Genomic DNA, 26,550 nt, shown 5'->3' with positions numbered 1-26,550 from the left:
TGGATTATTTTCTCAAATTAAAACAATATTTAGCCACTAGAATTGCATATGCCTCACTAAAGTTCTTAATCTTGTTATTTCCTAATTAAAGATTTGGTAATAATATTATTTTCTTAATTAGATTTATTTAGTGGGACTAATTAGTATGTTAGACAAAATATAGCTACTAGTAAGGCTATTGTGGAACCCGCCTTTTAGAGAACCATACATACATGTAGATAGAATCCCATTAGAGCTTTTTTATTATTATTTCAAGAAGACAACCCAATCTTTCAAGTTTCAACCAACTTCAAACTTCAAAGCCCTCTTGTTAATGAGAAATTATATGATGTAAGGCAGTACAAACCCACCACGGCCCACACCATAGGATGATCCAAACCGTCCATTTGATGGGCCATAATGTAAATAGGTTGTGCTCCAAAAAAAACATTTACATAGCATGATCATTACCCTCCGATCTATAGAGGGATCCATACTGTGCAGTCCCTCTATAGATCGGAGGGTTAGGATCATCAAAAGATTTTTGGGGCACAACCTATTTACATTGTGGCCCATCCTATGGTGTGGGCTGTACCTTACTTTTTGAAAAATATGGATTTGTATCACACATCATATAATATCTCCTTGTTAATTATGAAAAGAAATTGAGCCTCTAGCTCAATGGTCAAGTGGAGGTTTGATACCAGCTTATAAACATCATATAATTTCTACTTGATGTTCAAATTCCTTGAAAAATAAAGTAAAATAGAGGGTAGAATTATGGGAAAAGGGATGTGAAAAATCTGTCCTTTTCCAACTAGGTGAAAATATGTGTCGGGGTGCTTTCTATCTAATCAGTTGGAGCTTTATTATCTGCTAAATATAAAGTCGCGAGCAGCCATGATCAACGCAAATTTACGAGTTTTTTTTTACCGTATGAGGTTGCAACTTGGGTCAGGTTTACACTAACTGAGTCCACCTGAACCAAAAATAATCTGGGTCCGGTTCAGAAATCATGGGTTGGGTTGGCCAATTTTCAAGTTGAAAATCTGACCAAATCGTTCGGGTTTAAAGAGAGAAAAAAATAAAAAAACCAAGGTGTACTATGGATTTCTTGGCTTCCATGAATGTTTTTTTCATGATAAACTGGTGTCACCAAGTGGAGAAGGGCAGGTGAAGTGGCTAAAATTCAAGAAACAAAAATCATGAGACTAGTGTCTCTAAGTGGTGAGAATTGGCTAAAAATCAGGAAACAAAAAACTCTACTCAAAATAGGATCCACTTTGTCTTGATTTTTAGCCACTTCTCATCCTCATCTCAACCCTGCGCTCTCAAATCTCTCTCCTCTCACCGCCCTAACTCTCTCTCACCACAGATACTAGCTTATCATGAAAAAAAATTTAGCCTAAAAGTCTCCTGAATGACATGACTATTTTTTAGCATATTGATATAATAATTTTCATTGAGGTGATTAAATTTAGAGATTTGTGGTACAATCCTTGAAATAAGTCACTATCTCTAGCTACACATCAAAAGCTTCTGTTGGGGGGTTTTGAGGGAATTGGTATATTGCCTCTGTCATAAAGGAGTAAAAAACAGTTGTCTAATTTAGGGCCAGTTCTTGTTCTTTGACAACTTGGTTTCTTTAAGCTGAGGAAACTTTACCTACTTGAATGTACAACATTCTTTACAGAGCAAATATTCGAGGTTTTTACCTATATATTTTTTTATTATAGGTTTTTACCTATATTAACATGATACTATCCCCTGTCAACTTCCATTTTGAGCTTTTAGAGTTAAATGGGATGTCTAAGAACAAAAAACTAAACAAACATCAAAGAGAAGATTTTGGAAACCTTCTTGGTTGTGAGCCATTGTTTATTTGAGGTGAAATTTGAATTTGCAATCCCGGCCTGACCTGACTTGTGAAACTATCTCAAGTAGTATGACTTAAAAATGTAGGTTCAAAAAACAGTAGGAAACAAAGAAAGGAAGAACACAGTCAAACAAAATGAGGTTGGTTATAAGAATATCCAATGTCAGTTATCAGCTACTAGCAAACCAACCCCTATATACACTTTAGAACTATATAACATAATATAAAAGAAGAGAATCTTTTTATACCATGTCTGCAGATTACAAAGAACTACTTAAGTAGTTAAGTACCTCACCCCAGCATGGATGGTCAAAAATAAAATCAGTTAAAACATATCTTGTGTTGGGGGTTGATGAGAAGGGCCCATCACTCAAAGGCCCACTGGTTCTCCCTGCGAACTTCTTCCTCTTCCTCAGCAGTGAAATCATTCTTGATATTGAAGGTCTTTCGTATCTCTTCAGGTGTCTTGCCCTTTATCATATCTGCCACTGTTTGACAAGTCAGATCCAGTAGGTTTTTGATGTTCAAATAGCTAGCAGCCTGAAAAAACAGAACACTTTTTTTTTTGAAAACAGAAAACATAACGTAAAAATGAAGACCAGAACAATCAAAATGATAAGCCCCCTCTCTCCCAACAAATTTCATAATGAATGCATAAAATAAAGCATATACATAAATCAGTTACAATAAGCCTAACAAAAAATGCAAGTCCTCTAAAAATATACTAAAAATACCATCAAATTTACTAAAAACTTATACATAGGACTCTCGGACTTCCTTTTCTTGTAAATCCACGTCTAACAAGCCAAAAGAACATCTATTTATATAGACAGAGTGGGCAGGTGGACTTCAAAGAATCCAGAAACTTGAAGGTTTTACATGAGCTGGTAGGAGGACTTCAAAGAGTCCAGAAATTTGAAAGTTTTAGATGAGCTGATAGGCGTACTTCAAAGAGATTTAAGTTAGAAACTTCTAGCTTTAGATGAGCTAGCAAGAGGATTTCAAAGAGACAATAAAAAAAAAAGATGGGTTCAAGGATTTACATAGCTCACACAATATTAAAGTTTTTTTCAATATTGTTTTCTAATATTAAAAAAAGAAAAAAAACAGTTGGGGCAATTAATAACTTAATCATTGGAGTAAGACAAGTGATTAACAAGAATCAGCTGGTATTAAGTAGAACTGAAAGAAGTAAGAAGTAAAAAAAACCAACCAACCAAAAAAAAAAACAAATTTTCATAGAGAATAGGTACCTGGGCTGACAATCATTTTCACCATGTTTTCTTCAAAGGTTGGAAGATACTACTAAAAGAACACATTTGAACTTAGAGGTTCATTGTAGACTTTGCCATTAATTTGAAATAACTTTACCAAGAGTATAGCCCTTCAAGCATTCCTAATCAACTTCCAACACAATAACTCTTGAAGGCTGCAAACAATCTACGAAGTGCTTAAAAGCTCGCCTAGCCAACTTAGAACTCAGACATCCAAACATAACTGAGGACCAAGTATGTACTATGTACTCTCCAATTTTCATTTAATTGACCAAGTTTTTAAAACACCGACGAATATTATATTATGTTGGATGAGCCAATGCAAATAGCATACCATATCATTTTTTATTTACTCATGTTTTTTTTTTCTTGATTTGACAAATAAGTATATAGTTGATCTGCTCTTTAGGCAAGTTCCAACTTATGTCCAAGTTTTAGGACATTGCCATAAACTTTATATGCTAGTAGAAAGAACAATCAAAGCTAGAAAGCAAACATTTTTTTCTTTTGCTCCACCAGAAAACAATTAATAAAATTTAGGCTCCTCATAATAAAGATCAATCAGCACAGTTTTCCTCCACTCTCTAACACGATTTTCCCCCAATTTCTAGGGTTTCCAGCTCCTTCTTCTCCGGCTGTGGACGGGGCCCACGAAGGAGCCCCATGGCCTCAAAACCCCCTGATTCCGGCACTCCCAATATTTTAGACTTTAACTCCCCCATTGCCCTCCAAAACAGCTTAATGAAAGCTCCTCATGGGATTCCTCTTCAAACCTGTAGAGAAGACAGGTTGGGAAGTATTCAGTCTCCCTCAGGCGTACTCGATAGTGGGAATCAAGGAAACCCTCATCCCTCCCCCTTAGAAAAATCTCCTGGTCTCCTCAGCCTAGACAAGTTGCATAAACTCCTGGAAGATGATAGTAACTCAAAATCCAATCGAAACCCAAAGAAAAAAAAGAAGAAACAAAGCCAGACGGTGAGCTTTGATCTTTGTCCTGAGCGTTCAGGTTCCCCATCCCTCCAACCCTGCCCTGATCTGAGGAAGAAGGGGTAATTTCGGAATTAGAAAATCCACCTACTCCTTCCCAGCCTCGGGCAGCGAACCAGATTAGTCTCGAAATGAGCCCTGTTATCCTTTCGGCTGTTAACCTCGAATTCCCGCTGTTACATGAAAAGGAAAAAAGCCTCGCTGGCTCATGTCTACCGTCCAATTCTACTTATGATTCCCAAAATCAAATTTCACAAGATGATGCTGAGAGGGAAACTGAGTTTCCTCCCCTCTCCTCTCACACCCCGTCTGCATCCTTACCTGGAAAGAACTCTCCCCCAGTCGCTTCTGCACTCAAATCTCCACATCAATCATGGTCAACCCTTTTTTCTGATCCTACCTCAATATCCTCTGAAATCTCCCCATTACCCTACTCTACACCTGATGTTACTGAGGATGGCTCTCCGGCCTTTGAATTTGAAGACCTTGAGTTCTCTGAAGCCTCTAATCGTTGGTCAAACTGCCTAATAGGTTATTACCTAGGAAAAAGACCTTATTTTCCATCTCTGAAAAGCCATCTCCAAAGAACCTGGAAGCTAAAGGGGGACTTTGAATTGTATGCCCTATCTGGTGGATTCTTCCTCTTCAAATTCCGCAACTCGGAGGACTGTTCTTCTATCCTCCAAACTCACCATTCGTATGGTGGGCACCCTCTCATCTTGAGAAAATGGAACCACGAGTTACCTTTTGAAAAATTGAGCTTATCATCTATTCCGGTATGGATTAGACTCCCTGGGCTACATCTAAAATTCTGGACTACCCCAAACTTGTGTAAAGTGGCTAGTGGAGTAGGAAAACCCCTATACATGGACCCTTATACTATGAATGCCACTAGACTTACCTATGCCAGAATTTGTGTTGAGGTTGAAGCCTCCTCTAATTTTCCATCCTATATCACTCTTACAACTCCATCTGGTGTCATTAAGCAAATGGTGGAATATGATTGGAAACCTTCCCCATGTCCAGAATGCAACACTTTCAGTCACTCCCCCATCTCTTGCCCACATTCCTCGCAAGCCAAAACCATAGAACCTGAAAGGAAGAAACAATGGCGTCCTGTATCTAAATCTGCTCAGAGTGATCCCTCTATAGAACCAGCCATCCCTCCTTCTTCCCTGGAATCTCTAAACCATCTGGTTTGCCCCACCTCCCATCAAATTTGTGACACCATGATCGAAGGTATTGCACCCTTGCAACCCCCTCAGAATGGAAGTCCTTCTGGAAATCCTGAAGTAAGAAATTCCTCTCATACTCCAATCTCATCTCCAACTCCCTCCTTTCCACCCAAAAATTTTAATTCCTATGCTGTCTTGGAAAATTTGGAGGAAAACTCCGAACCCCCCTGTGTTCCTCCGAAGATCGAGTGTTCACAACTGACCAAAATTCAGATGATGAGATCATTGATTCCGAGGAGACAAAGCATTTTGCCAACCTAAAAACTAATTGGTCTCCTGGTTTGCATCTTGCCCAGAAGCCAGTTCATGCATCTTTGAATGCTCACACCCTCCATACCCACTCAAATGATGAAAATCGGAACCTGGAATGTTAGAGGGATTGGCTCGAAGCGCAGGAGAGATGATGTTAAAAGACTCATCCAGGAAGAAAATCTCTCCCTTATCTGTCTTCTAGAAACTAAGGCTACCTCTGATCTTGTGACAGATTATATTTCTGAAATATATGATAATTGGACTTACTATGAAAATTATGACCACACCATTTTGGGCCGCATCTGGGTTGTTTGGGATCCTAGAGTGCTAAACTTTTTGATTCACAGCGACTCTTGTCAGCATGTCCATGGAGAAGTTCACTTCATCCATTCCCCCATCCATTATGCTCTTACAGCCATTTATGCAAAAAATTCTGGTCTCGAAAGAAGAAATTTGTGGAACTCAATCCGTAGTCTTTCTAGCATTATTAATTCTCCCTGGATCGTGTTTGGAGATTTCAATGCTGTTAGATTCGCAGACGAAAGATATGGGGGAGCTGGTCTTATCCAAGGGGATGTCAATGACTTCAACTCCTTCATCCATGACTGCTCTCTTCCAGAACTTAGAGCCATGGGGCATTTCTTTACTTGGTCAAACAGTTCCAGAAGAGGGATTCACAAGCTTAGAAGACTGGACAGATGCTTGGTTAATGAGGACTGGCTTTGCACTTACCGCCTATCCACTGCCACTTTTAAAAATTCTGGCCTCTCAGACCACTCCCCCATCATTATCCAGATTGAAGGCCAAAAGATCTCTAAACCCAAACCCTTTAGGTTTCACAACATGTGGTTAGAAGATGCTTCCCTCTTTGAAGTAGTGGAAAGGGCTTGGGTTGTTGAAATTAAGGGAAATCCGATGTTCCAATTTGTAAAAAAACTGAAGGAGGTCAAAAGCAGAATCAAATCTTGGAATTATAATGTCTTTGGAAGAATTGATGTCCTCCTTCCTATAGCCAGACAAGAGTTAAACTCCATACAATCTCAAATTGCTGCTAACCCATCTGATCCCAACCTACGAAATGCGGAAGCTGTAATCAAAGAAAAGGTCAACCGAACTGCAAACTTGGAGGAAGCTCTGTACAGACAAAAAGCCAGAATAAACTGGCTTAACTCTGGCGACTGTAACTCAGCCTTCTTCCACTTTGCTATGAAAGCCCGAAGAAACCTTAACTGCATAATAGGCCTCACTCTCCCTGATGGAAATTTAACATCAAACCCTGACCGGATCTCTGAAACTCTTGTGTCCTATTACCAACATCTGCTCAACTCTCAAAATCCTAATTCTCATCCCCTAAACATCCCTGATCCTATCCGCAAGTTGAGCCCTGAACAAGCAGCCCTCCCATCCAGAAAAATCTCTAAAGATGAAATTGAATATGTTGTGAAGTCTAGTGATGGGGACAAAGCCCCTGGTCCCGATGGTTTTAACGGGAAGTTTTTCCAGAGCTTTTGGTATCTTATTGGTGAAGACTTCATTAGAGCTATCCAGTACTTCTTTACCACCAGTAACCTCCTCCCTGAAGTTACTGCTACATTCATATCCCTTATTCCTAAAACCATCAATGCTTCCTCTCCTGAAAACTTCAGACCCATATCCTTGTGTAATTTTCTTTATAAAACCATAACTAAGGTCCTTGCTAACCGCCTTCGAACTGTTATGAATTACCTCATCAGCCCCAACCAATCTGCATTCATAAAGGGTAGGCTTATCCAAGATAACATCCTTCTAGCCCAAGATCTTGTCCACAAGTTTCATCTTAAGAAGAAAAAGCCTGCAATGTGCATTAACATGGACTTAAAAAGCTTTTGATAATGTTAATCACGAGTCCCTCGTCCTCTTCATGGAAAAGCTTGATTTCAATGAGATTTGGTGTAGATGGATAAGGCAATGCATCCAAACTGCTTACTTCTCTGTTTTGATAAATGGCTCTCCCCATGGATTCTTCCCTTCCTCTAAAGGCCTAAGGCAAGGAGACCCTCTTTCTCCCTTGCTGTTTTGCATTTGTATGGAAATGTTTTCTCTCATCTTTGATTCTGCTCTTCTCTCTGGAAAAATCTCAACCCCATTCTCTCGGGGAAACATCTCTATCTCCCACATTTTATTTGCAGATGATGTTCTGGTGTTTGCTGATGCTAATCCTGCGAACTCTAGAGGCATAAAAGAGTGCATCAATATGTTTAACTCCTGCTCTGGTTTGAGTGTTAATGTCAACAAAAGTGAAATTTACTTCACAGCTGGCGATTTACACTTCAAAAATCAAATAGTCTCAACCCTGGGTTACCCGGAAGGAAAACTACCTATCAAATACCTTGGGCTCCCCTTAATCACTACAAGGCTCTCCACTGCTGACTGCTAGCCTCTTCTTGGAAAAATTCAAAAGAAAATTGCTATGTGGTCTAACAAGCTCCTATCAAGATCTGGTAGAATCGAGCTCACAAATTTTGTCCTTAATGCTTTCCAACTCTACTGGTCTGCCTCCTTCCACATCCCCTCTGAAGTGCTTAATCGAATCGAAAGGATACTCAGAAATTACATTTGGGCTGGGAATAGTCAACAGAGATCCTACCACAATGTGGGATGGGATGTAATGTGCATGCCTAAAGCAGAAGGAGGAATGGGCCTTCGAAAACTGCCAGATATCAACCTGGCCTGCAAGTTCAAGCAACTGTGGAACCTTATCAAAGGCAACAACACTCTCTAGTCCCGCTGGTTCAATGCAAAATATGTTAGAAATCGAGATTTCGGGACCATCAAAGCCCCTTCGATCATGTCTTGGGGAGCCAGAACTGCTTTCAAGCACAGAGACATGGCCAAAAACAGTATCTGCTACATTGTTGATGATGGTAAGGGAATTGACTTCTGGACTCAGCCTTGGCACCCAGATGGACCAATACTTCAGCAATACCCTGAAGGCCATACCTTGAGAGCTGACCCTACCAATATTAGTATTGATCAGATATTCTCCAATGGCTCATGGGATCAAACTCTCATCCAAAGTCTCTCAGGTATCCATAGTATTCTTAAAAAATCCATTCTTATTCCAGGTTCAGGCAATAAAGCGGTTTGGAAACCCACCTCGAATGGCAAATTTACTCTGAAAAGCGCCTGGAATCTCCTTTGCTCCAAATCCCAGAGGGTCCAATGGTTCTCATCCATCTGGTTCAAAGGGTCCATCCCCAAACATAGTTTCATTGGCTGGCTTGCTATCCAAAATAGGCTTACTTCTCGAGACAAATTGGCTTTTCTTGGCCCAAATAGAGAGACAAAATGTGTTCTCTGCAAATCCACGAGTGAAAGCACTGATCACCTGTTCTTCCGATGCTCATTCTCAGCCTGGATATGGAGATCCGTGCTTTGGAGATTCTCTATCCGTCGAAAACCCTTTAAATCCCTGAAAGATGAAGAGGATTGGATAAGGAATAACTTCAAAGGTAAGCTGCAAGCTACCACTGCTCTCAGAATTGCTTTCAATGCAGCCATTTACCATATATGGCTCGAAAGGAATTCTCGAATCCACGAATTGAAATCCACTCACAAGCAGAGTATACTCTTTGATATTCTCTACTCCATTAGAACCAGATATATCCACCTCCATCTAGATGAAGCTCCATCTTTCAGAGGGAAATGCCTAGCCAGTAATCTCCACCTCTCCTGTTTCAAGGCCACAAAACCAACTAAATTCTGTTCTTGGGTCCCTCCAGCCACCCACCTTGCTAAGCTTAACACAGACGCACCTCTTTCTGATGTTGGGGGAGGTTTAGGAGGATTAATTAGAGAAGGCTCCGGCAAGATTAGAGCTGCTTTCTCCATTAATTATGATCCTAGTCCCATCCAGGAACTTGAGTTAGAAGCCATACATTATGGATTAAAGCTTGTCATAACTCTCAACCTGCATTGTGTGTGGATTGAATCTGATTCCCTGTTAGCGGTCAATGTCATTAATGGCAAATCAGAGTGCCCCTGGAAAAAGTTGCAGACTCTCTACAACATTCAATCCCTGCTATCCACTATGGAGAACTGGGAAGTTTCTCATGTTTGGAGAGAAGCCAACCGTGGGGGGAAAACATAGATTGCCCGGTTAAGGGGGAAAACATTCCTGTGCATCTTCTTCCTAAACCCTTCCTCGACATTGCTGTGGAAGATTCCCTGGGAGTCCTTTACCCTCGAAAATAATGTTGTGGCTCTCCTGTTTCATTGTGTGCTTGCTGCCTAGCTTGTTATCCTCTTCTGAGGTAGTCAGACTCATAGACCACAGTGTTAGCTATTATTTTGCTGCTATTTTGATTTATTGGATTTTGTATTGCTGGGAGCTTGTTCCCTTCTTGCTGGCCTTTGAGCCTCCGTAACTCTTGTACTTTTCTGTTTTTTTTTAATGCATCTGGTTGGGGTCTTGCCTAACCCCAATTACTCACCAAAAAAAAAAAAAAAAAACAGATCAATCAGCATCTATATACATCTGAAATCACACTTCTAATAATGATATTTTGTGACAATATCACAGGGGCAAATTTAGTTCCACACCTGGAGTCTTCATCCTTCCACTCAAAGGATTACTTATCTAATATTTTTTCTCAAAGGATTACTTATCTAATATTTTTTCTTTTGAAAATGTGGAGACTTATCTAATAATATCCTGCTAAAATCAGTCTCATAAGCTAAACCAGGTTCTCGAAGACTTTCCAAAACAGGCGGTCAATCATAGGATTGGTGAAGCCCCTTTACCTACTCATAACTTCAGGAATGGCTTTGTAATAACAATATATAAGCAAAACTCTACAAACCCGTTTATACCCAACTGTTCCCATATCAAATACGCGAAACAAATAGAGGCAGAAGTTTCATGATCACTGGATTTCATCATCGATGCACAACCACAACAAAGGAACAGAAAGACGAACAGATAGATACCGAAAGCCCCTATTCTTGAAGCCCTAATCTCAAAATCCCACCAACAACCACCCATTATACAAGAAACAAAATCAACCAAAACCCTAATTCCATCAAAACAAGCAAAAACACACCAACTAATCAATACGAACAGACATAAAGAAAATCAGCATTCAAGAAATCAAACCCAAATCATACAAAAACCTAAAGATTCAATTCAAAGTAAATAAAAATAACAAACAAGGGATATTTTTGCATATTTAAGAAACAACCCAAAATCAACCAAAACCCTAATTCCAATAAAACAACAAAAAACACATCAACTAATCAACTAATCAAGACGAACAGACACAAAGAAAGCAGCCTTCAACGAATCAAACCCAAATCATAAAAAACATAAAAATTCAATTCAAACTAAAAAAAGAAGAAAAAGAAACAGGAAAGGGATAGATATTTGTGCGTGTTGTTCACAAAGATGAGGTCGAATAGGGTGGCCTGCTTGACCTTACGAACTCAGCATCCCAAAAAATAGAGGCAAAATCATCATAATCCCTCAATTTCATCATCAATGCACAACCACAATTAAGGAACAGAAAGTGATATGTGCTTATGTTTATGGGTAGTTATTATGTAGTGGGTATGAGGTTTAGGGTTGCGGGATTAGTTATTATTGGTGATGTGTCTTGTAAGTGGGCAGATGGGTTGATGATGTGTGAGTCACTTTGTGTTTGTATTTCATTGAAATGTAGAAGAAGAGAAATTGACGGCAACAAAGGAGACTTCGGACACGTTTGGCTGCGAGGAATTTGTTTTCATGATAAATCGGGCATCTTCAAGTGTGAAGAACCTGAAAATCAGGAAACCAGATCCAAGAAACGGCTGTTTCTATGATGAGAAGTTGATAAAAATCGGAAAGAAAAAACTCTGCTCAGAACCGGATCAACATTTTCCAGATTTTTAGCAACTTCACATCATGGACACAACCATTTCCAGGGTTTGGTTTCCTGTCAAGGACTTCACACTTGAAGATGCCCGATTTATCATGAAAACAAATTCCTCACAGCCAAATGTGCCCTCTGTTTCTAGTAGAGTCATGGTTCCTCTCGGATTGAGCCTTTAGGAGGTCATGTTGCCTCGAATCAACCTCTCTCCCTCTCTTTTCTTTCTTTTTATTTAGTTTATTTGTGTTACTGCCAATTAGGCACGTAACAGAAATACAAACAAACAAATAGAAAAAGAAAGCTCAAATTCTCGAAGCCCTAATCTCATAATTCCACCTACAACCACATTCATCATACAAGAAACAACAAGAAATCAACCAAAACCCTAATTCCATCAAAACAACCAAAACCACACCTACGAATCAATAAGAACATACATAAAGAAAAGCAGCATTTAACGAATCAAGCCCAAATCATAAAAACCATTAAAATTCAATTCAAAGTAAATTACGCCCCCGTAGTTTCTGATACATTCAACTTTAACCTTGACTTTCAAAACGTGACAAGTACACCCCGTGAGGTTTCAAGATGTGACAAGTACACCCCTCCGTCAATTTCCGTCAATTGTGCGTCAGCTGACGGAAAGACTAAAACTAACCATGGTTAATATTTTGAGGACATAAATACCCTCATTTGCAGAGGGATTAGGGTTACGCCATTTCCCACCGCCGCCGTCGCATCTTCGGCCACCGAAGCTGCCGCCATCTCTGGCCACTGCTGTCACGCCCACCTCAGACAATGAAACCCCACCCCATGGCTACATCAAACCCGCATTTCAAGAAATAAAACACTGATAAAAAAATAAAAATAAAAACCCTGAAATATTAGGGTTTATGTGCAAATCATGATAATAGTGTGAATGAAGATAAATAAAAATCCTAAATCAAGGGTTTATGTTGATAAATAAATAAGGGTTTGAATCAAACCCTAATTTTCAGTTTTTAAGTGGAAAGACAAGGGCATTTTAGTCATTTCCGCCTCGCCGTCTACTCTGTTACGTTAAAAAACTTCAGGGGTGTGTACTTGTCAGGTTTTGAAAGTTAGAATTGAATGTGTCAGAAACCAGACAGGGTGTATCTGTATTCCCCCCCCCACCCCCCCACAAAAAAAAGGATCAATTACCAATGGGGGGCAAAAATTAGGTGGAATTATCAACAGGACCCATGCTTTTCAGAAATTATCAATGAGGGACAAAAGAGGTCTTGTCATTAAAAGCTGGACGAAAATGCCATTTTCTTAACCAACACGTTTTGCTTTTCCACTTTTCCCTCTTGTTTTTTTTTACTTTTTCATTTTTAACTTGGTTTTTTTTACCTTACTAGTCATCTTCTTCATCATTTAGCCACCATTGGAGGTGGGAAAACTCAAAAATTTGAAACGTGAGTTCATTCCCATCTATCTTTCAATATCTAGGTTTTGTTTTTCATTTGTTTTAGGGTTCTGCATTTTCTCCTTCTCCCTTTCAATGGAGGATGAGGAAGATGAATCGTACGGTAGAACGAAAAAAACGTAAAAATGAACGAGTGAAAAAAAACAGGAAGTAAAAACGTGTTCATAAGGGACTTGATAAGCCCATTCGGAATTTGGTAACCACATTTTGATACTGTATAACCCCAATCCCAGAGACTTGAAAACCCCCTTCCAAAACTCCAGTACCCTTAGGCAATTTTAAGGGACTTGATAAGCCCATTCGTAAATTGGTAACCCCATTTTGATACTAGATAACTCCAATCCCAAATACTTGAAAACCCCCTTCCAAAACTCTAGTACCCTCGGCCAATTTTCAGGGACTTGATAAGCCCATTTGAAAATTGGTAACCCCATTTTGATACTTGATAACCCCAATCCTAGAGACTTGAAAACCCCCTTCCAAAACTCCAGTACCCTCGGCCAATTTTCAAGGACTTGATAAGCCCATTCAGAAATTGGTAACCCCATTTTTTATACTAGATAACCCCAATCTCAGAGACTTGAAAACCCCCTTCCAAAACTCTAGTACCCTTGGCCAATTTTTAGGGACTTGATCACCCCATTCGGAAATTGGTGACCCCATTTTTTATACTAGATAACCCCAATCCTAGAGACTTGAAAACCCTCTTCCAAAACTCCAGTATCCTTGGCCAATTTTCAAGCACTTGATAAGCCCATTTGAAAATTGGTAACCCTACTTTTGAGAGTTACTAACCCCCTTCCAGAGAGTTAATAAACCCCTTCTGCTACAAAACCCCCTGCATATAGCAACTCTTCTAATGGCATTATAATTCTGCTCATGATAGAAATAACAAAAGAAATGGATGCTTTTTTCATTAAATGTGCTTAATGTATTACATCCCAATTTGTGTATTACAAAAAAAAAATTTAAGTAAATCAAAAAATGTGTAGCCATCCATTCATGTATTACATCAACTTTCTTCTTATAAAACCACTTGTCTTCCAAAAAAGTGAGTAAAGCCATCCATGCATTATCTCCAGAACTCACCCTAAAAAACAAATCGCTTAAATCCTAAACAAGATAGATCAGAAACAGAAGAGTGAAAAATAGTGCAAAACTAAAAGAAAAAAGAAACAAAACCTAAATACAAAGAGATAGATGGTAAGAACTCAACATTCAAGTTTTCAAGATTTGCCAGCAACAATGGTGGCTGAACAAGGAGGAAGATGACTAGTAGGGTAAAAAATCAAAAAGGTGATAATGGAAAAGTAAAAGAAGAGGGAAGAAGAAGAAAACAGGTCAAAACGTGTTGTAAATGCCGGAGGGTATTTTCGTCCAGCTTTTACTGACAAGACCTCTTTTGTCCCTCTGATAATTTTTGAAAACCACGGGTCCTCTTGATAATTTTGCCTAATGTTTGTCCCCCATTGGTAATCGGTCCAAAAAAAAAAAGGAGAAGAAAGGGATAGATATTTTTGCGGGTGTTGGTCACCAAGATGAGATCAAACAGTGTGGCCTGATCGACCTTGATGAACTCGGCATCCCAACCCTTGAGTTCATCCTCGACTGATTTGTCCTCACTCTTCTTCTGAGCCCCCACATGCTTCTTGCAATATTCAATCACCATAGAGAGTATCTTACTCGTTACATTTGGGAGAGGGATCCCATTATCCGTACAATCCTCTTCGATCATGTGTCTTATAGCCTGCGATTCGAGCACAACCGCCTCGTCCACTTCAAATACCTCTCCATCTGAGCTCTTCAGAGTTACTTTCTTTGACATTGTTTTGCTTGGGCTAATAACAATGATAAAGTCGAAGAAGAAGAGGAAGAAGGAGATCTCTGTAGAAATTCCCTAACACAGCTCTGGAAACAGAGACTTTAGATTGAAGGAGTGGAGCCCTGATCCCTGTTTATATACAGGCCTTTTGCCTTTCTGCCTTCCCCACATCAATGGCTGTTATCCATAAGGTTGTGTTTTGATACGATAATTGCATTGCTCACTTTAGTTTTCACTTTTTTAATTGGGAGGCAATTAAAGAAGAAAAGACAGCTGGGTTTGTCGTTAAAGGAGAGAAAATAGTTGTTGGAAGATTCTTGTAGATTGAGAGAAAATATTTGAAGATTCGGAATTAGAAAGCCTTGAAAGATCGGTTTTGCCGCTCTGATAACATGAAGAATTTTAAGAATGAGATAATCTGCAACCCACACAACTGTTCGTGTGTAGTTGTTTTTTATATAGAAAATACTATAATTACATAAATGCCCCTATACTATAATTCATCCAAACCGTCCATTTGTTGGACCACAATGTGAATAGATTGCGGCCCAAAAATCATTTCCATAGGATGATTGCAACCCTCCGATCTATAGAAGGTACCATAATATGCAATTCCTCTATAGGTCAGAGGGTTGGGATTATCCTATGGAAATGAATTTTGGGCTATTTATGTTGTGGCCCATCAAATGGACAGTTTGGATCATCCTACAATGTGCCCATCAAGTGGAAGGTTTGAATCATCCTATGCCTATGATAGTATGGTATGCCCATCAAATGGATGGTTTGGATTTTCCTATGGTGTGGCACGTACAGTACTTTTTGGCAAGTGGGATTGGGAATTAGGGATCTGCTAGCGACTATCGATCAATTAAATGAATCTGAGAGCAACCAACTTTATCCCCAGGTTAATAAAATGAATAAGACAAAATCTTAGCCTATGTGGGTTGTGTGGGTACTCTTACATGCAACAGCCAGGCCGCAACATGCCTGAAGTGATTGTCCCTAGCAAATCTTTAGTTATAAACATAACATTTAACAAAGTAAAGTGATTGTTCCGAAGGATGTGGGGCGGGGATGGGGATTAGATATTCCCCGTGGGGAGGGAAGGTTAGGATCATCCTGTGGAGATGATTTACGGGGTACAGCCCACTTCTTAGGATGATCCATGCCGTCCGTTTGATGGGCCCCCGCATAAATAGGCCTAAATGATGATTTATGGGATACAACCTCTTTTCAGATCGTAGGGCTAGGATCACCCCGTGGAGAAGATTTACGCGCTACAGCCTATTTACAAGGCGGCCCATCAAATGAACAGTTTGAAGGATCCTAAGTGGGCCCCACTGTACTTTCTAAAAAAATAATAATAAAACCTCACATATTATTCCCTTTATGCAAATTGTGGCACCCTAGGGTTGAACCTCTAGCTCAATTGATTTAAGGCTTTATTCTTCAAATTGGAGGTTCAATCCAGCTTACCTACCAAAAAACAGGCAAAAAATTGTGACACCCTTTTTGTCTATTTTCCCCTAAAAATGGTTAATTTCAACCTTTCTTTTTTTTCACAAACAAAAGGAGGTGGAAAATTGAGTTTTGACAATTATAGCTCCCACTTGAAGTTTCCTCAAACTCATTCAACTATTAAATGGCCTTGAAAATATTTATCAATTGTAGGAAAAAAGGAGCAACTTTAAATTTTGTATGGATACTTTAGACAAGATGCTGATTTAGACACATCAAAACTTGTCTGATGATGACAGAATTGCCTTGTTTTACAGTTCTTAAGCTATCAATAGCCATCACAAAGTATTTAGCAAATTGAGAGAGCATATCAAGACAGGGGAACACAGTTCTAACTCCACAATACTTAAAGTCATTGAGAATGTCTACAGTCAAGTTCACCACAAGCAGCATTTCAAAGGAGATCTAGAGCTCCGCATTTTTCTTCGTTTTTCTTCTAACATAAAACAAATTTTAAGTCTATTTTTACGTCGAAAGAAACGGAGCCTTAATGAAATGGGAGACAAGTCGACCAAAGGCAAGAAGAAAAGAAATCATGGAGATGAGACTGTAAATGTGAAGACCATATCAACCATAGCAAGTGAAGCAAATTTGAAGGCAAAATCCTACAATGCAACCTAGGAAACACAACTCAAATGCCATGCAGATCTCTGTCCCATGATCTCATTTTCAATCTGAAGTTGCTACGATTAATCCGTAATTTATACAAATTGGTTAATATAATATAAGATGTTTCCCAGGTGCGCTTAGTTCAGATGAAATCCATATACAAAGAACAGCATTGTTCATCAGGGGTGCACAAAAGGATATACACAAACCATAAAGCAAGAGGCTTATTAAGAGCAAGCAATGAACAGATCAAAGTGAGTTTTAAGTAGAAACTGACCCACAATCAGAGAAATGAAGACAGTGGATCAATGCGCACTAACAAGGAAAGGCTGTTGGCAGACGCCACATTCTATTGTTTCAGAACCAGAGCTTGGAACTTGAACCTATAATTCAACAGCATATATTGAAAAATTCCCAAATGAGAAAAGAAAAATAAAAAAGGCATCAAAATTCATGTTGCCTACAAAGTGGTAAGGATTATGAACCTGTAAATGTACTGTGCATGTGGGACATGCAACTTCTCTCAACCGTGTCCCAGATCCATTGGACGACTTTGAACCTGGAAAGGTAACCCGTACCCAGAAAGTGATGGTCAAAAGTGATCCCCAGCAGTTTAAAACTGTATTAAAACACAAAAGGACCAATGCCTACCTGATGCTATCTTGCACTTTTTGTCCATTTCCTCCTGTATCAAACAACCAGAGTGGAAAACATCTGTGTTAGACCAATTAAAATCTTTATTTCTGTGCAGAAAGATGGATTACATGGGTATAAAAGATAGGCATTCAAACATGTTACTATATGGACTGAAGACTTATATTCTTCTTCCCATGGCTTTGCTTTGGAATGTGTTTTGACTGTGTATCCACTGTGTTCTTCAATAGCTAGAATCGCAATGCAATAGAGAAGCTAAGGACGAGTGGTCATAGGTTACAACTTACAAATAGTACAGAGAAGATAGCTTTCTGAAAGAATACCATACCCGCTATCCATAAATGATAAATCTAACCCCAACAGGATGTAATACCAAGATGTGGAAATTGACAGTCTTATATGGGCTAACTAGGGCTAAGACAAGGGAACAGATTATGAGAGGAGCTACAAGAAATCCATAACAATTGGCAGGAACAGTGGATAGCAGGAGGAGACTTCAATACAATCAAGTACCCGCAAGAGAGACGGCGTTGGGGGAGGATTACAAGAAGCACAAGGAACTTCTCAAAACTTATCCAGAATAGTGAATCGATGCACTTACCTCTTGAAGGATCCAAATTCACATGGACAAACAATAGGATAATATCATTTGCAGCAGATTGGATTGGGTGCTGAATTCTAAAGAATGAGAGGAGAGTTTCCCTAACACATATTCCAGAATTGTCGCATGACCAATGAAAAACAAAGAACACGGATCGATTTTTTGAGATCATACAACATTCTTCAACTTGCATATGTTTCCTAGATTGTTGTAAAACCTAAACAGTGGATTCATAATGAATCATAAAGTACAAAGGAAACTTACGTTAGGGGATACGAAGCTTTTCTAATATAGATAAGAATAAATAAAAAAGCTTACGGTTTCATAAACTTTTCAGTTTTATTTTATCTATTTTTTAATATGTTTGGGTTTATGATGGACTCATTTGACTCAACTGGGCCAATCATTGACTTGGAAGTTGACTCGGAATTCCTCAAGGTAATTCCTTTCCTAGTACAAGTTTCCAGACATAGCACATATGAGGAAGAAACTATAAACTCAATAAATAAAAAAGGGCAACACAGAAGTTCACCTCTCCCTTTGTCCACTTGTTTTTCTCTACCAAAAAAATCATGGAACTACACCTACGAACACAAACCCAAACTCGTAGTTAAGAACCCAATAAAAAGTGATATATTATAACACAATCTCTAAAATGGAGCCTCACTCTAGTTTCTAAAAGCAACCCATGTCCTAACTTAGCAACTTACTAGTTTCCAAGTTTCCTTTTTTAGCTGAAAAACCCTAAAACAAACCTACACTTTTCCCATAGCTTTATTTACTATACCAAGACCTATCTTGTATAAAAAATTACAGTTTTCTATGCTTTTTTCTAAATGCAAGAAGCTCAACTCAACTCAACTAAGCCTTTGTCCCAAACTAGTTGTTGTCGGCTAATGAATCCTTTAGAAAATTTTCATGAAGAAGGTGAAAGAATCTACCTGGCTCAAATTGACTAAGTCTAATCCTGACACTAGTTGGGTTCGTCTACATGGATCATTTTCTTCCATTATCTTCTATCCAAGGTCATGTTCTCTGTTATGTTCCTAGCCATCAAGTCTTTCCTCACTTTTTCTACCCAAGATGTTTTCGGTCTGCCCCTACCTCTTTTTACTCCATAAACTTGGCACGAGTCACTTCCTCTCACTGGAGCATCCAAAGGCCTACGTTGGATATGCCCAAACCATCTTAAGCGGTGCTCTCTCATCTTCTCCCCAATTGGTGCCACCCCTACCTTTTTACGTATGTCTTCATTTTTAATTCTATCAACATTGTGTGGCCGCACATCCATCTAAGTATTCACATCTCCGCTACATTCATCTTATGCACATGCTGCTTCTTGGTGGCCCAACATTTTGAGCCTTAGAGCATGGCTCGCCTCACAGCTGTCTTATAAAACTTTCTCGTCACCTTGGTAGGTAGTTTACAGTCGCACAGAACCCCTGAAGCATGCTTCCACTTCGAGCAAGTAGGTTGAAGCGGAAGCATGCTTCAGGAGTGTTGTGCGACCGTAATATGTGCCCAAACCATCTTAAGCGGTGCTCTCTCATCTTCTCCTCAATTGGTGCCACCCTTACCTTTTTACGGATGTCTTCATTTTTAATTTTATCTAACATTGTGTGGCCGCACATCCATCTAAGCATTCGCATCTCCTCTACATTCATCTTATGCACATGCTGCTTCTTGGTGGCCCAACATTTTGAGCCGTACAACATGGCTCGCCTCACAGCTGTCTTATAAAACTTTCTCATCACCTTGGTAGGTATTTTACAGTCGCACAGAACCCCTGAAGCATGCTTCCACTTCGAGCAAGTAGGTTGAAGTGGAAGCATGCTTCAAGAGTGTTGTGCGATTGTAAAATACCTACCAAGTTGAAGGGAAAGTTTTATAAGACAGTTGTGAGGCTAGTCACGCTGTATGGCTCAGAATGTTGGGCCACTAAGAAGCAGCATGTGCATCAGATGAGTGTAGCAAGAAGCTCTTTTATTTAAAAATATAAACTTTAAACAAGCACTAATGATTACCAGTTGCATAGACCTGAAAAGCATTAAAACTAATTTATGGCAACAAGGAATCAAATTTCGATTTCGGTCCAGATTCTAGCCTCCATATAAGTACTTTGTAGAGGTTTATACATGGAAATCATGTAAAAATCATGAAAGTTTATGGAAAGTATGGAAACATACGATGAAATTTCAGGAAATACTAGAATACCTACAAAAACACACCTAGAAACCACCATCTAACCAAGACAACCATCCAAAATGGTTTAACAAGATCGAGCATCAAGTGGCATATACTGCCATACATGTTTAGAACCAAAAGGTCCATTCTAAACATAGATGTTTCACTTGTTTTGAAAGCTAATATTTCCTGGATATAAAGGATTTTTTGGTTATGTGGATACATAAGAAGGAATCAAACTTCGGAGTTCGGTCCACATGGAATTCGACACATGTCGTGCAAAATCGACACGCGTCGGTGGAAGTTTAAAACCATGATGACAAGGTAATTTAACACACCAAGTATGTTTCTAAAGAGTTTAGTATTCCTCACTGTTTTTTAACAAGAAATCGTTACAGAAAAACATAAAGCATACCACGTCCACATAAAAGCATAGTTTTAAATTTCAGCCCCGAAATATTTCAGTGTCGGTTTGGACTGAACCCGAAAGTACATTGAAAATTGGAAAAATACAGGGTTTCTCGTTTTTCACCCTTATTTACAAAATTTCCACTGAAATATTAAAGATTGCAACCAAAATTACCGAAATTGTATACACTTCCGTGGAAATTTTTTTTAAAAAAATGAAATTTTTACCAAGCTTTACATGATTTCGGCCGAAATTTCCACCGAACTGAAATATTTCAGTTTCAGTGGTGGCCGAAAACCAACATTTAAATCCTTGCTACGTAGCAAAAAAAGTACTCCAAGATGGTAGCATTAGCAAATTGCAATAACATAGCAATGCTTAGGTTTCAAATATGCAGTCACCTGAAGCTTCCTGGCAAGATCCTCATGACTGTGCTGTAGAGCAGATATGGTGGGTGCTTCCTTCGCATTACTCAACCTTTGAGAAACCTCCGCCTGAAGAGGAACAGGAGAAGGTGGGTATTTTCAGAGTCAAAAAACCTAGATATGACCTAAAATCAGTTGTACTACATGTATGTAGTCTTTGATCGCAATGCCAAAGATGAAATGTGACTTAGTAAAAATCAAATGTAAACATTGCATGTAAATACTAAATAGTAAATGCCCATCTAGTACATAAGATGCACACATATAAGATGGATGCGGATTTGGTATGAGAAGCCGTTCTGTCAAAAATAAAAAGTTGGAAACCCATATAACCCCAAAGGACATTCAACCCTAGGAAAATTCAGTAATCTAAAAGGATATGAAACCATGTATGGGAAATTAGAAAATCTTTATGCTCGACTGTAGAATCGCATGCTTAATTTGGGACGGTTTTGAATAGAAATTAAATCAAATATAAAGAGATGAGAAAAGATAGAATTGCATGCGTAATTTGGGATGGTTTTGAATAGAAATAGAACCAAATATAAAAAGAAGAAAAACGAAATAATTTAAGTTGTAAATAACAGTTCGTTAGCTAGCAGCAAGTAGTTAATCAAGTCAAACTATTATTCAAATAAGCTAAAATTGAGTTTCTAACACTAAAATCTAAACATGTGTGCTAACAACAACTTTTAGAAGAAACGAAAAAATATATAATTCTAATTTTTTTTATTTTCCGATTAATTCCTGGCAAGTTCCTGATAAAGCTCCATGATAATACCTAGAGAAACATAATAGTAATAATAACCCGATAATCATATTAACTACTAAGCCAATAGCATCAAAAATGGCAAACAAATCACATGAGGGTGGCTCATGATCATAAGCTTGAGTATGACACCAGGCATTTCAATGAAGACAATCAAGGAAAAGTATGCATCTAACCTTGTCCATTCACAGACAATCTCGAAAAGTATTTAGACAAGCTGAAATCCATCTAAAAAAGGTGTGATACCATACATCTCAAAAACCAAAAGAGCCTATATTCAGGGTGAGAACACAACTAAAATTTCAAACATACAGTTCAAATAGTAGAACACAGTAGAGAGGATGGTCAGTAATCCAAGATCACATAGTATAAATCCCTTAATAGAATAATAATAGAAACCAATTGATTTAACCTCCACTCAAACGAAATGACTGAATCATAACTACTAAGCCTAGCAAGATTAACAGCAACCCAGTTGGCGATGGGGGACTTTTATGAGTTCCAGACCACTAGACTTTCATGCAGGTATGAGACTCAACAGTATACATAGAAGGTTATGCATGCCCCTTACATTTTTCTTTGTTGAAAGATAACAACTATGTTAAATGGTGTAGTGTCCCCCAAATACAAAACAAAGCTTACAATGACTCCTGCTTGTACCCAACCAACGACTCTCCCCATTCAGAAGACACCCTACTATAACTGAACCTGCATTAACATCCATTAGCTATCAAAATTCCGAACACCGACCATGCTATCTCCAATTGCCTAAGGAATTTTAGCATTTCCTCTATTTCCTAACAGACCGAACAGTTGTGTTCCAGGTCGCCCCTGACGGCTCCACTTTAAGCCCTTTACCATCACCTGCAATTTTTAAACAGCAAGCAACAAAGGCTTCCCACTCACTAGTTTTTCCTTCTCCTATCCGCCTTTCATTATGGAATGAAGTAGTGATCTCTACCCCACCAAACTCTCTCTTTTCCAGACATTCCTTAGCCAATCTATCCTGTTTGCGGATCTTCTCTTATGTTGGAGCTGGGGCCAATTTTTCATACAAGGTCCCAAATTTCAGCAATTATATTAATGGTCTTCCAAGATCCATTGGCTTCATTGCTTGCCCAAGCCATAACATTGGGATGAGTCTCCTTCCACAATTAACGGTCCAAGATCTGCATTTACGTACTGTCTTAAACCACAAAGTAATGCTTTTGCTTTCGCCTCGTTTGCATCACATCACAAATTTCGGCTAAACCTGAAAACGACACCAATACTCTACCTCTCGGATCACGTAAGGGTGTGTTTGGCAACGATCTTTTAGATAGTTTTTTTGTTTTTTTACGATTTTAGAAACAAAAAAACACGTTTGGCTGGGTTTTTAACGAAACACCTTCCCTCATTTTTTTTCGTTCCAGAATCGCCAAAATGGAGCAAATTTTTTACGTTTCTAGATGGGAGCAAAATCGGGAAACGATTTGTCGAGTGGGATTTGGCATATCTCGGAATACAGGGGAAACCCTTTTTTTGCGTTACAGGTCTTTCATCTCCTTGACTTTGGGCTTTCAACACTTCACCCCTTACCATCCACCATCACCGACCTCATCATCTCTGCAATTACATCCATTTTGAAAGACACATCTTCATTGTTCCTTCGATCTGTTACTCACCTTCTTCTCTTCTGCCAACCGAGTATTCAGCCCTTGGTCTGCTAGTACAGGCACGAGTATCAGAGTGGCTTGCCCGATTCAAGACCCTCAATCAATGAACCTCAACCCCCATGCCACAAGAAGGCCCCAATGGCAGAGTGCCCTAGGAACATCGGCTGAGAAACCCAGCCCTTGCAGACAATTGCACGATCCTTAGTTTGCTCTTCAAATCCTTCCGGCAGCACATTCTTGGATGTAATCTGAAGTGCCCACATAAATGTGAGCCCAAGTTACTCTATTCCACATAAATTTTCAGCACATTCTCTTGCCGCATCTACACCTTGGGGCAAAGCTGTCACGAGGTAAGGGAAGAGCCACTAGAGGAACCCAAAAAAAATGATGTCACTTGCCAAACATGATTCTGATTTTTAAAATCAGAATCAGAATAAGAAACAAAATCAAGAATCAATGCCAAAATCAAGAAACAAAATCAGAATTGTAGCCAAACACACCCTAAGATGCCTCTGATTCCGGCCCGTCCTGGATTGCCTTTATAAGAATAACATATGAAAAGAAACGATAGTTCATGGGTTTTGATATCATTGACCAGTATAATCTAGCACAGAATTGACGCCATGCGGTCCAAGCTGTCAGCTTTAGCGCAGATCGTGGCAGGAATCCTATCAACAAACCAAATTTCATCTAAAGTAATAATTGGTTGTTGATAAGTTATGATTTTCAAAATTTCACATACACATGCACTTGTATGTACATGGAGACATCATAATACCCTATGATTAGCCGACACTTCGAATTTACTGCTAGCCCGTGTTGACACATATCAACTCTCCTTTCAACACTTGTAAACGTATTGGTAGAAGTTTCATACTTAATGTGGGTATGTCGACATGTTTTTTAACCGTGTCAAACGAAATACAATTTATTATTAAACATAGTGTCAAATGAATAGGGGGAGTCCTAAAAGACGAGACGGGGTTACTGAGGTGGGCATTTGTGGGGCCCATAAGGGTTGCAGACTCTGAAGCTGAAGGAGTGCAGTTCATCAAGGAATAAAATTGCTTGAGAATGAAGATATGAAAAAGGTGGTGGTGGTGGAAGGGGACTCGCTCAATGTGATCCAATGGCTTATGGGTTCCCACTCTTATCCGAGGAGATTTGCCAGTCTTTTTGACGAGATCCAAGATAGAGTGGGCCAATGGGGTTGCCGATAGTTTAGCAAGGAAAGGCGTCGAAAGAGTCTTTGGAGCTGTTTGACTTCCTCCCCCCATGATCCTTTTTCCCTTGTATTTTTGTTGGAGTTTTTATTTTCCTCTGTAACTTGTTCTGACCAACTCGGTCTTTGCTTTGCTTTTAATGAAATCTTCTACCTTTCAAAAAAATATATATATTAAACATACTGTTTACTTCCTCTTTTATTATCATTAACTCTTATTTTGTTATTAACTCTTCTTTAACTAATATTTGTTGTTACCCCCTCTCCTAAAACTAAAAACCTAATCTGTTTCCATAGGTCATAGATAATATCAAATTTTCAATATTTTGTGACCTGTCTCAGTTGTTGAAATTAGTGCTGAAATTAGTGCCATTAATGTTCCTGATAAATGTTCCAACGATATACATGATTACAGGGATCATGCAACGCTCCCACTTTATAGGTAATATAGAAACAAACACAATGGCTCAAATATAGCAATTACTCTAATCCAACAGTCAATTAAATCGACAAGCATGAGCTAGGGAAGCATGCAAAGTACAGATGCCAGCTCTCAAATAAATTGCCAAGTGAAAATAAGTAAATGAGGGGACAATCAGTTCATCTTTTGATCACACTTTCCTCTTTTACAGAGCATGGACCCAAAATTATCATTCTTTCAAGTTAGTTAAGACTCCCTTAAAGCATGTGAAGATTTTTCTTTTTTCTTTTTTGAATGGCACGATTTGTAATTTCTTGATAATTGAAATTCAAGGATGAAGAATGGATATGAAATGAAAACTTGAGGATTGAAGATCCTACTAGAATTAAGATGGTACAAACATCAGGGCAGCACACACGTAGTAATCCCAAGGCAAGGCATAACACCTTAGATTTGATTCATTTGAAGACATCGCATCCACGATTTTGAGAGAGAGTAAAAGAATTCTGTTTTCAAATTTCGGTGAGGCATGGAATACTTTGGAATACCAAAAGGCTAAAGAGATTAATAACTTTCACAACTTCTAGAGAACTTAAACACTTAATCAAGTTCTAGAGAACCTAAAGAAATTAAACCACTTAATCAACATCTAGAGATCCTAGAGAACTTTAATACTTAATCAAACACTTAAACTTTCAAAACCATAAATGAAAACACTTTCAACACTATCATTAAAAAAAACACTTTCAAGACTATTAAATGACTTGAAACATTTGGACTTCTAAGACGATAAATGACTTAAAATTTTTACAAAACTACCCGTTACCCAAAAACGTAAAATAAAGGCAATTACACCCCTATAAATAAAAATATAAAGTACTAGTGGACCCCACTGTCACTTTAACAATGCCAAATTAGAATATTGGTATTGGAACCCAGCCATTTAGCTCTTTTTAAGTTTTTATTTGCTAGAATTGATCCCCATCATGCCTCATGGAAACAAAGAGGACACACATCTTCAAAAAAAAAAAAAAAAAGTAGTCTATACTATGGTGGTCCTCCTAGCAGGCATTAAAATAAAAACAAAAAAATATTCTGAACAAAAAAGATTGTTCCTTTAATACAGAAGCCAGCCAAGATGTAGTTAAGATCAATATGATTTAAGGGATTAGTTCCTTATGTGAAAATTTAGAATGAAGGTTCCTTATTGAGAAAATAACTTAAAATCCACTCTTCTTGGATGAAGTGGACACTGATTTATACAACGTAAGATTCATGTTTTCAGTACAAAGTACAGCGATGGCAAACGCATTGAAGAAC

The 26,550-nt window shown here is 38.7% G+C and overlaps 2 protein-coding genes across 4 annotated transcripts in view; both read right to left on the bottom strand.

Moving 5' to 3' along the window:
- Positions 1 to 1,981: 1,981 nt before the first annotated feature.
- On the bottom strand, positions 1,982 to 14,956 carry LOC143854914 (SKP1-like protein 1B). The gene is made up of 2 exons (XM_077365051.1): positions 14,476 to 14,956; positions 1,982 to 2,395 (listed from the first exon to the last, which is right to left on the bottom strand). The coding sequence occupies exons 1-2, from the start codon at positions 14,764 to 14,766 to the stop codon at positions 2,222 to 2,224; spliced, it is 465 nt and encodes a 154-aa protein (XP_077221166.1). The 5' UTR covers positions 14,767 to 14,956; the 3' UTR covers positions 1,982 to 2,221.
- Positions 2,205 to 26,550, bottom strand: part of LOC143854913 (protein FREE1-like) — a 59,445-nt gene continuing 35,099 nt past the window's right edge. The window contains exons 7-11 of one of the 3 annotated variants that reach the window (XM_077365050.1): positions 21,140 to 21,232; positions 17,542 to 17,575; positions 17,376 to 17,449; positions 17,168 to 17,273; positions 2,205 to 2,343 (exon numbers count right to left, since the gene is read on the bottom strand). In XM_077365050.1, coding sequence (XP_077221165.1) covers positions 17,196 to 17,273; positions 17,376 to 17,449; positions 17,542 to 17,575; positions 21,140 to 21,232 — 279 coding nt within the window. In that variant the 3' untranslated portion in view covers positions 2,205 to 2,343; positions 17,168 to 17,195. Of the gene's footprint in view, positions 2,396 to 16,944; positions 17,274 to 17,375; positions 17,450 to 17,541; positions 17,576 to 21,139; positions 21,233 to 26,550 lie in introns of those variants that run through there. The other 2 variants (XM_077365049.1, XM_077365048.1) reach the window with 2 other exon arrangements.

This window comes from Tasmannia lanceolata, unplaced genomic scaffold, assembly GCF_043159265.1.
Source record: "Tasmannia lanceolata isolate RefF3 unplaced genomic scaffold, GAP_Taslan_0.1 ptg000020l, whole genome shotgun sequence".
Classification (NCBI taxonomy): domain Eukaryota; kingdom Viridiplantae; phylum Streptophyta; class Magnoliopsida; order Canellales; family Winteraceae; genus Tasmannia; species Tasmannia lanceolata.
Note: the sequence above shows the minus strand (reverse complement) of the source record. Positions and strands in the feature narration are given on the sequence as shown.

Coding starts and splice junctions, on each gene's coding strand:
- LOC143854914 (XM_077365051.1), bottom strand. CDS start 14,766: ATGTCAAAGAAAGTAACTCTGAAGAGCTCAGATGGAGAGGTATTTGAA. Junction 2,396..14,475: donor CACTGTTTGATCTCATCTTG/GTGACCAACACC, acceptor CTGTTTTTTCAG/GCTGCTAGCTATTTGAACAT.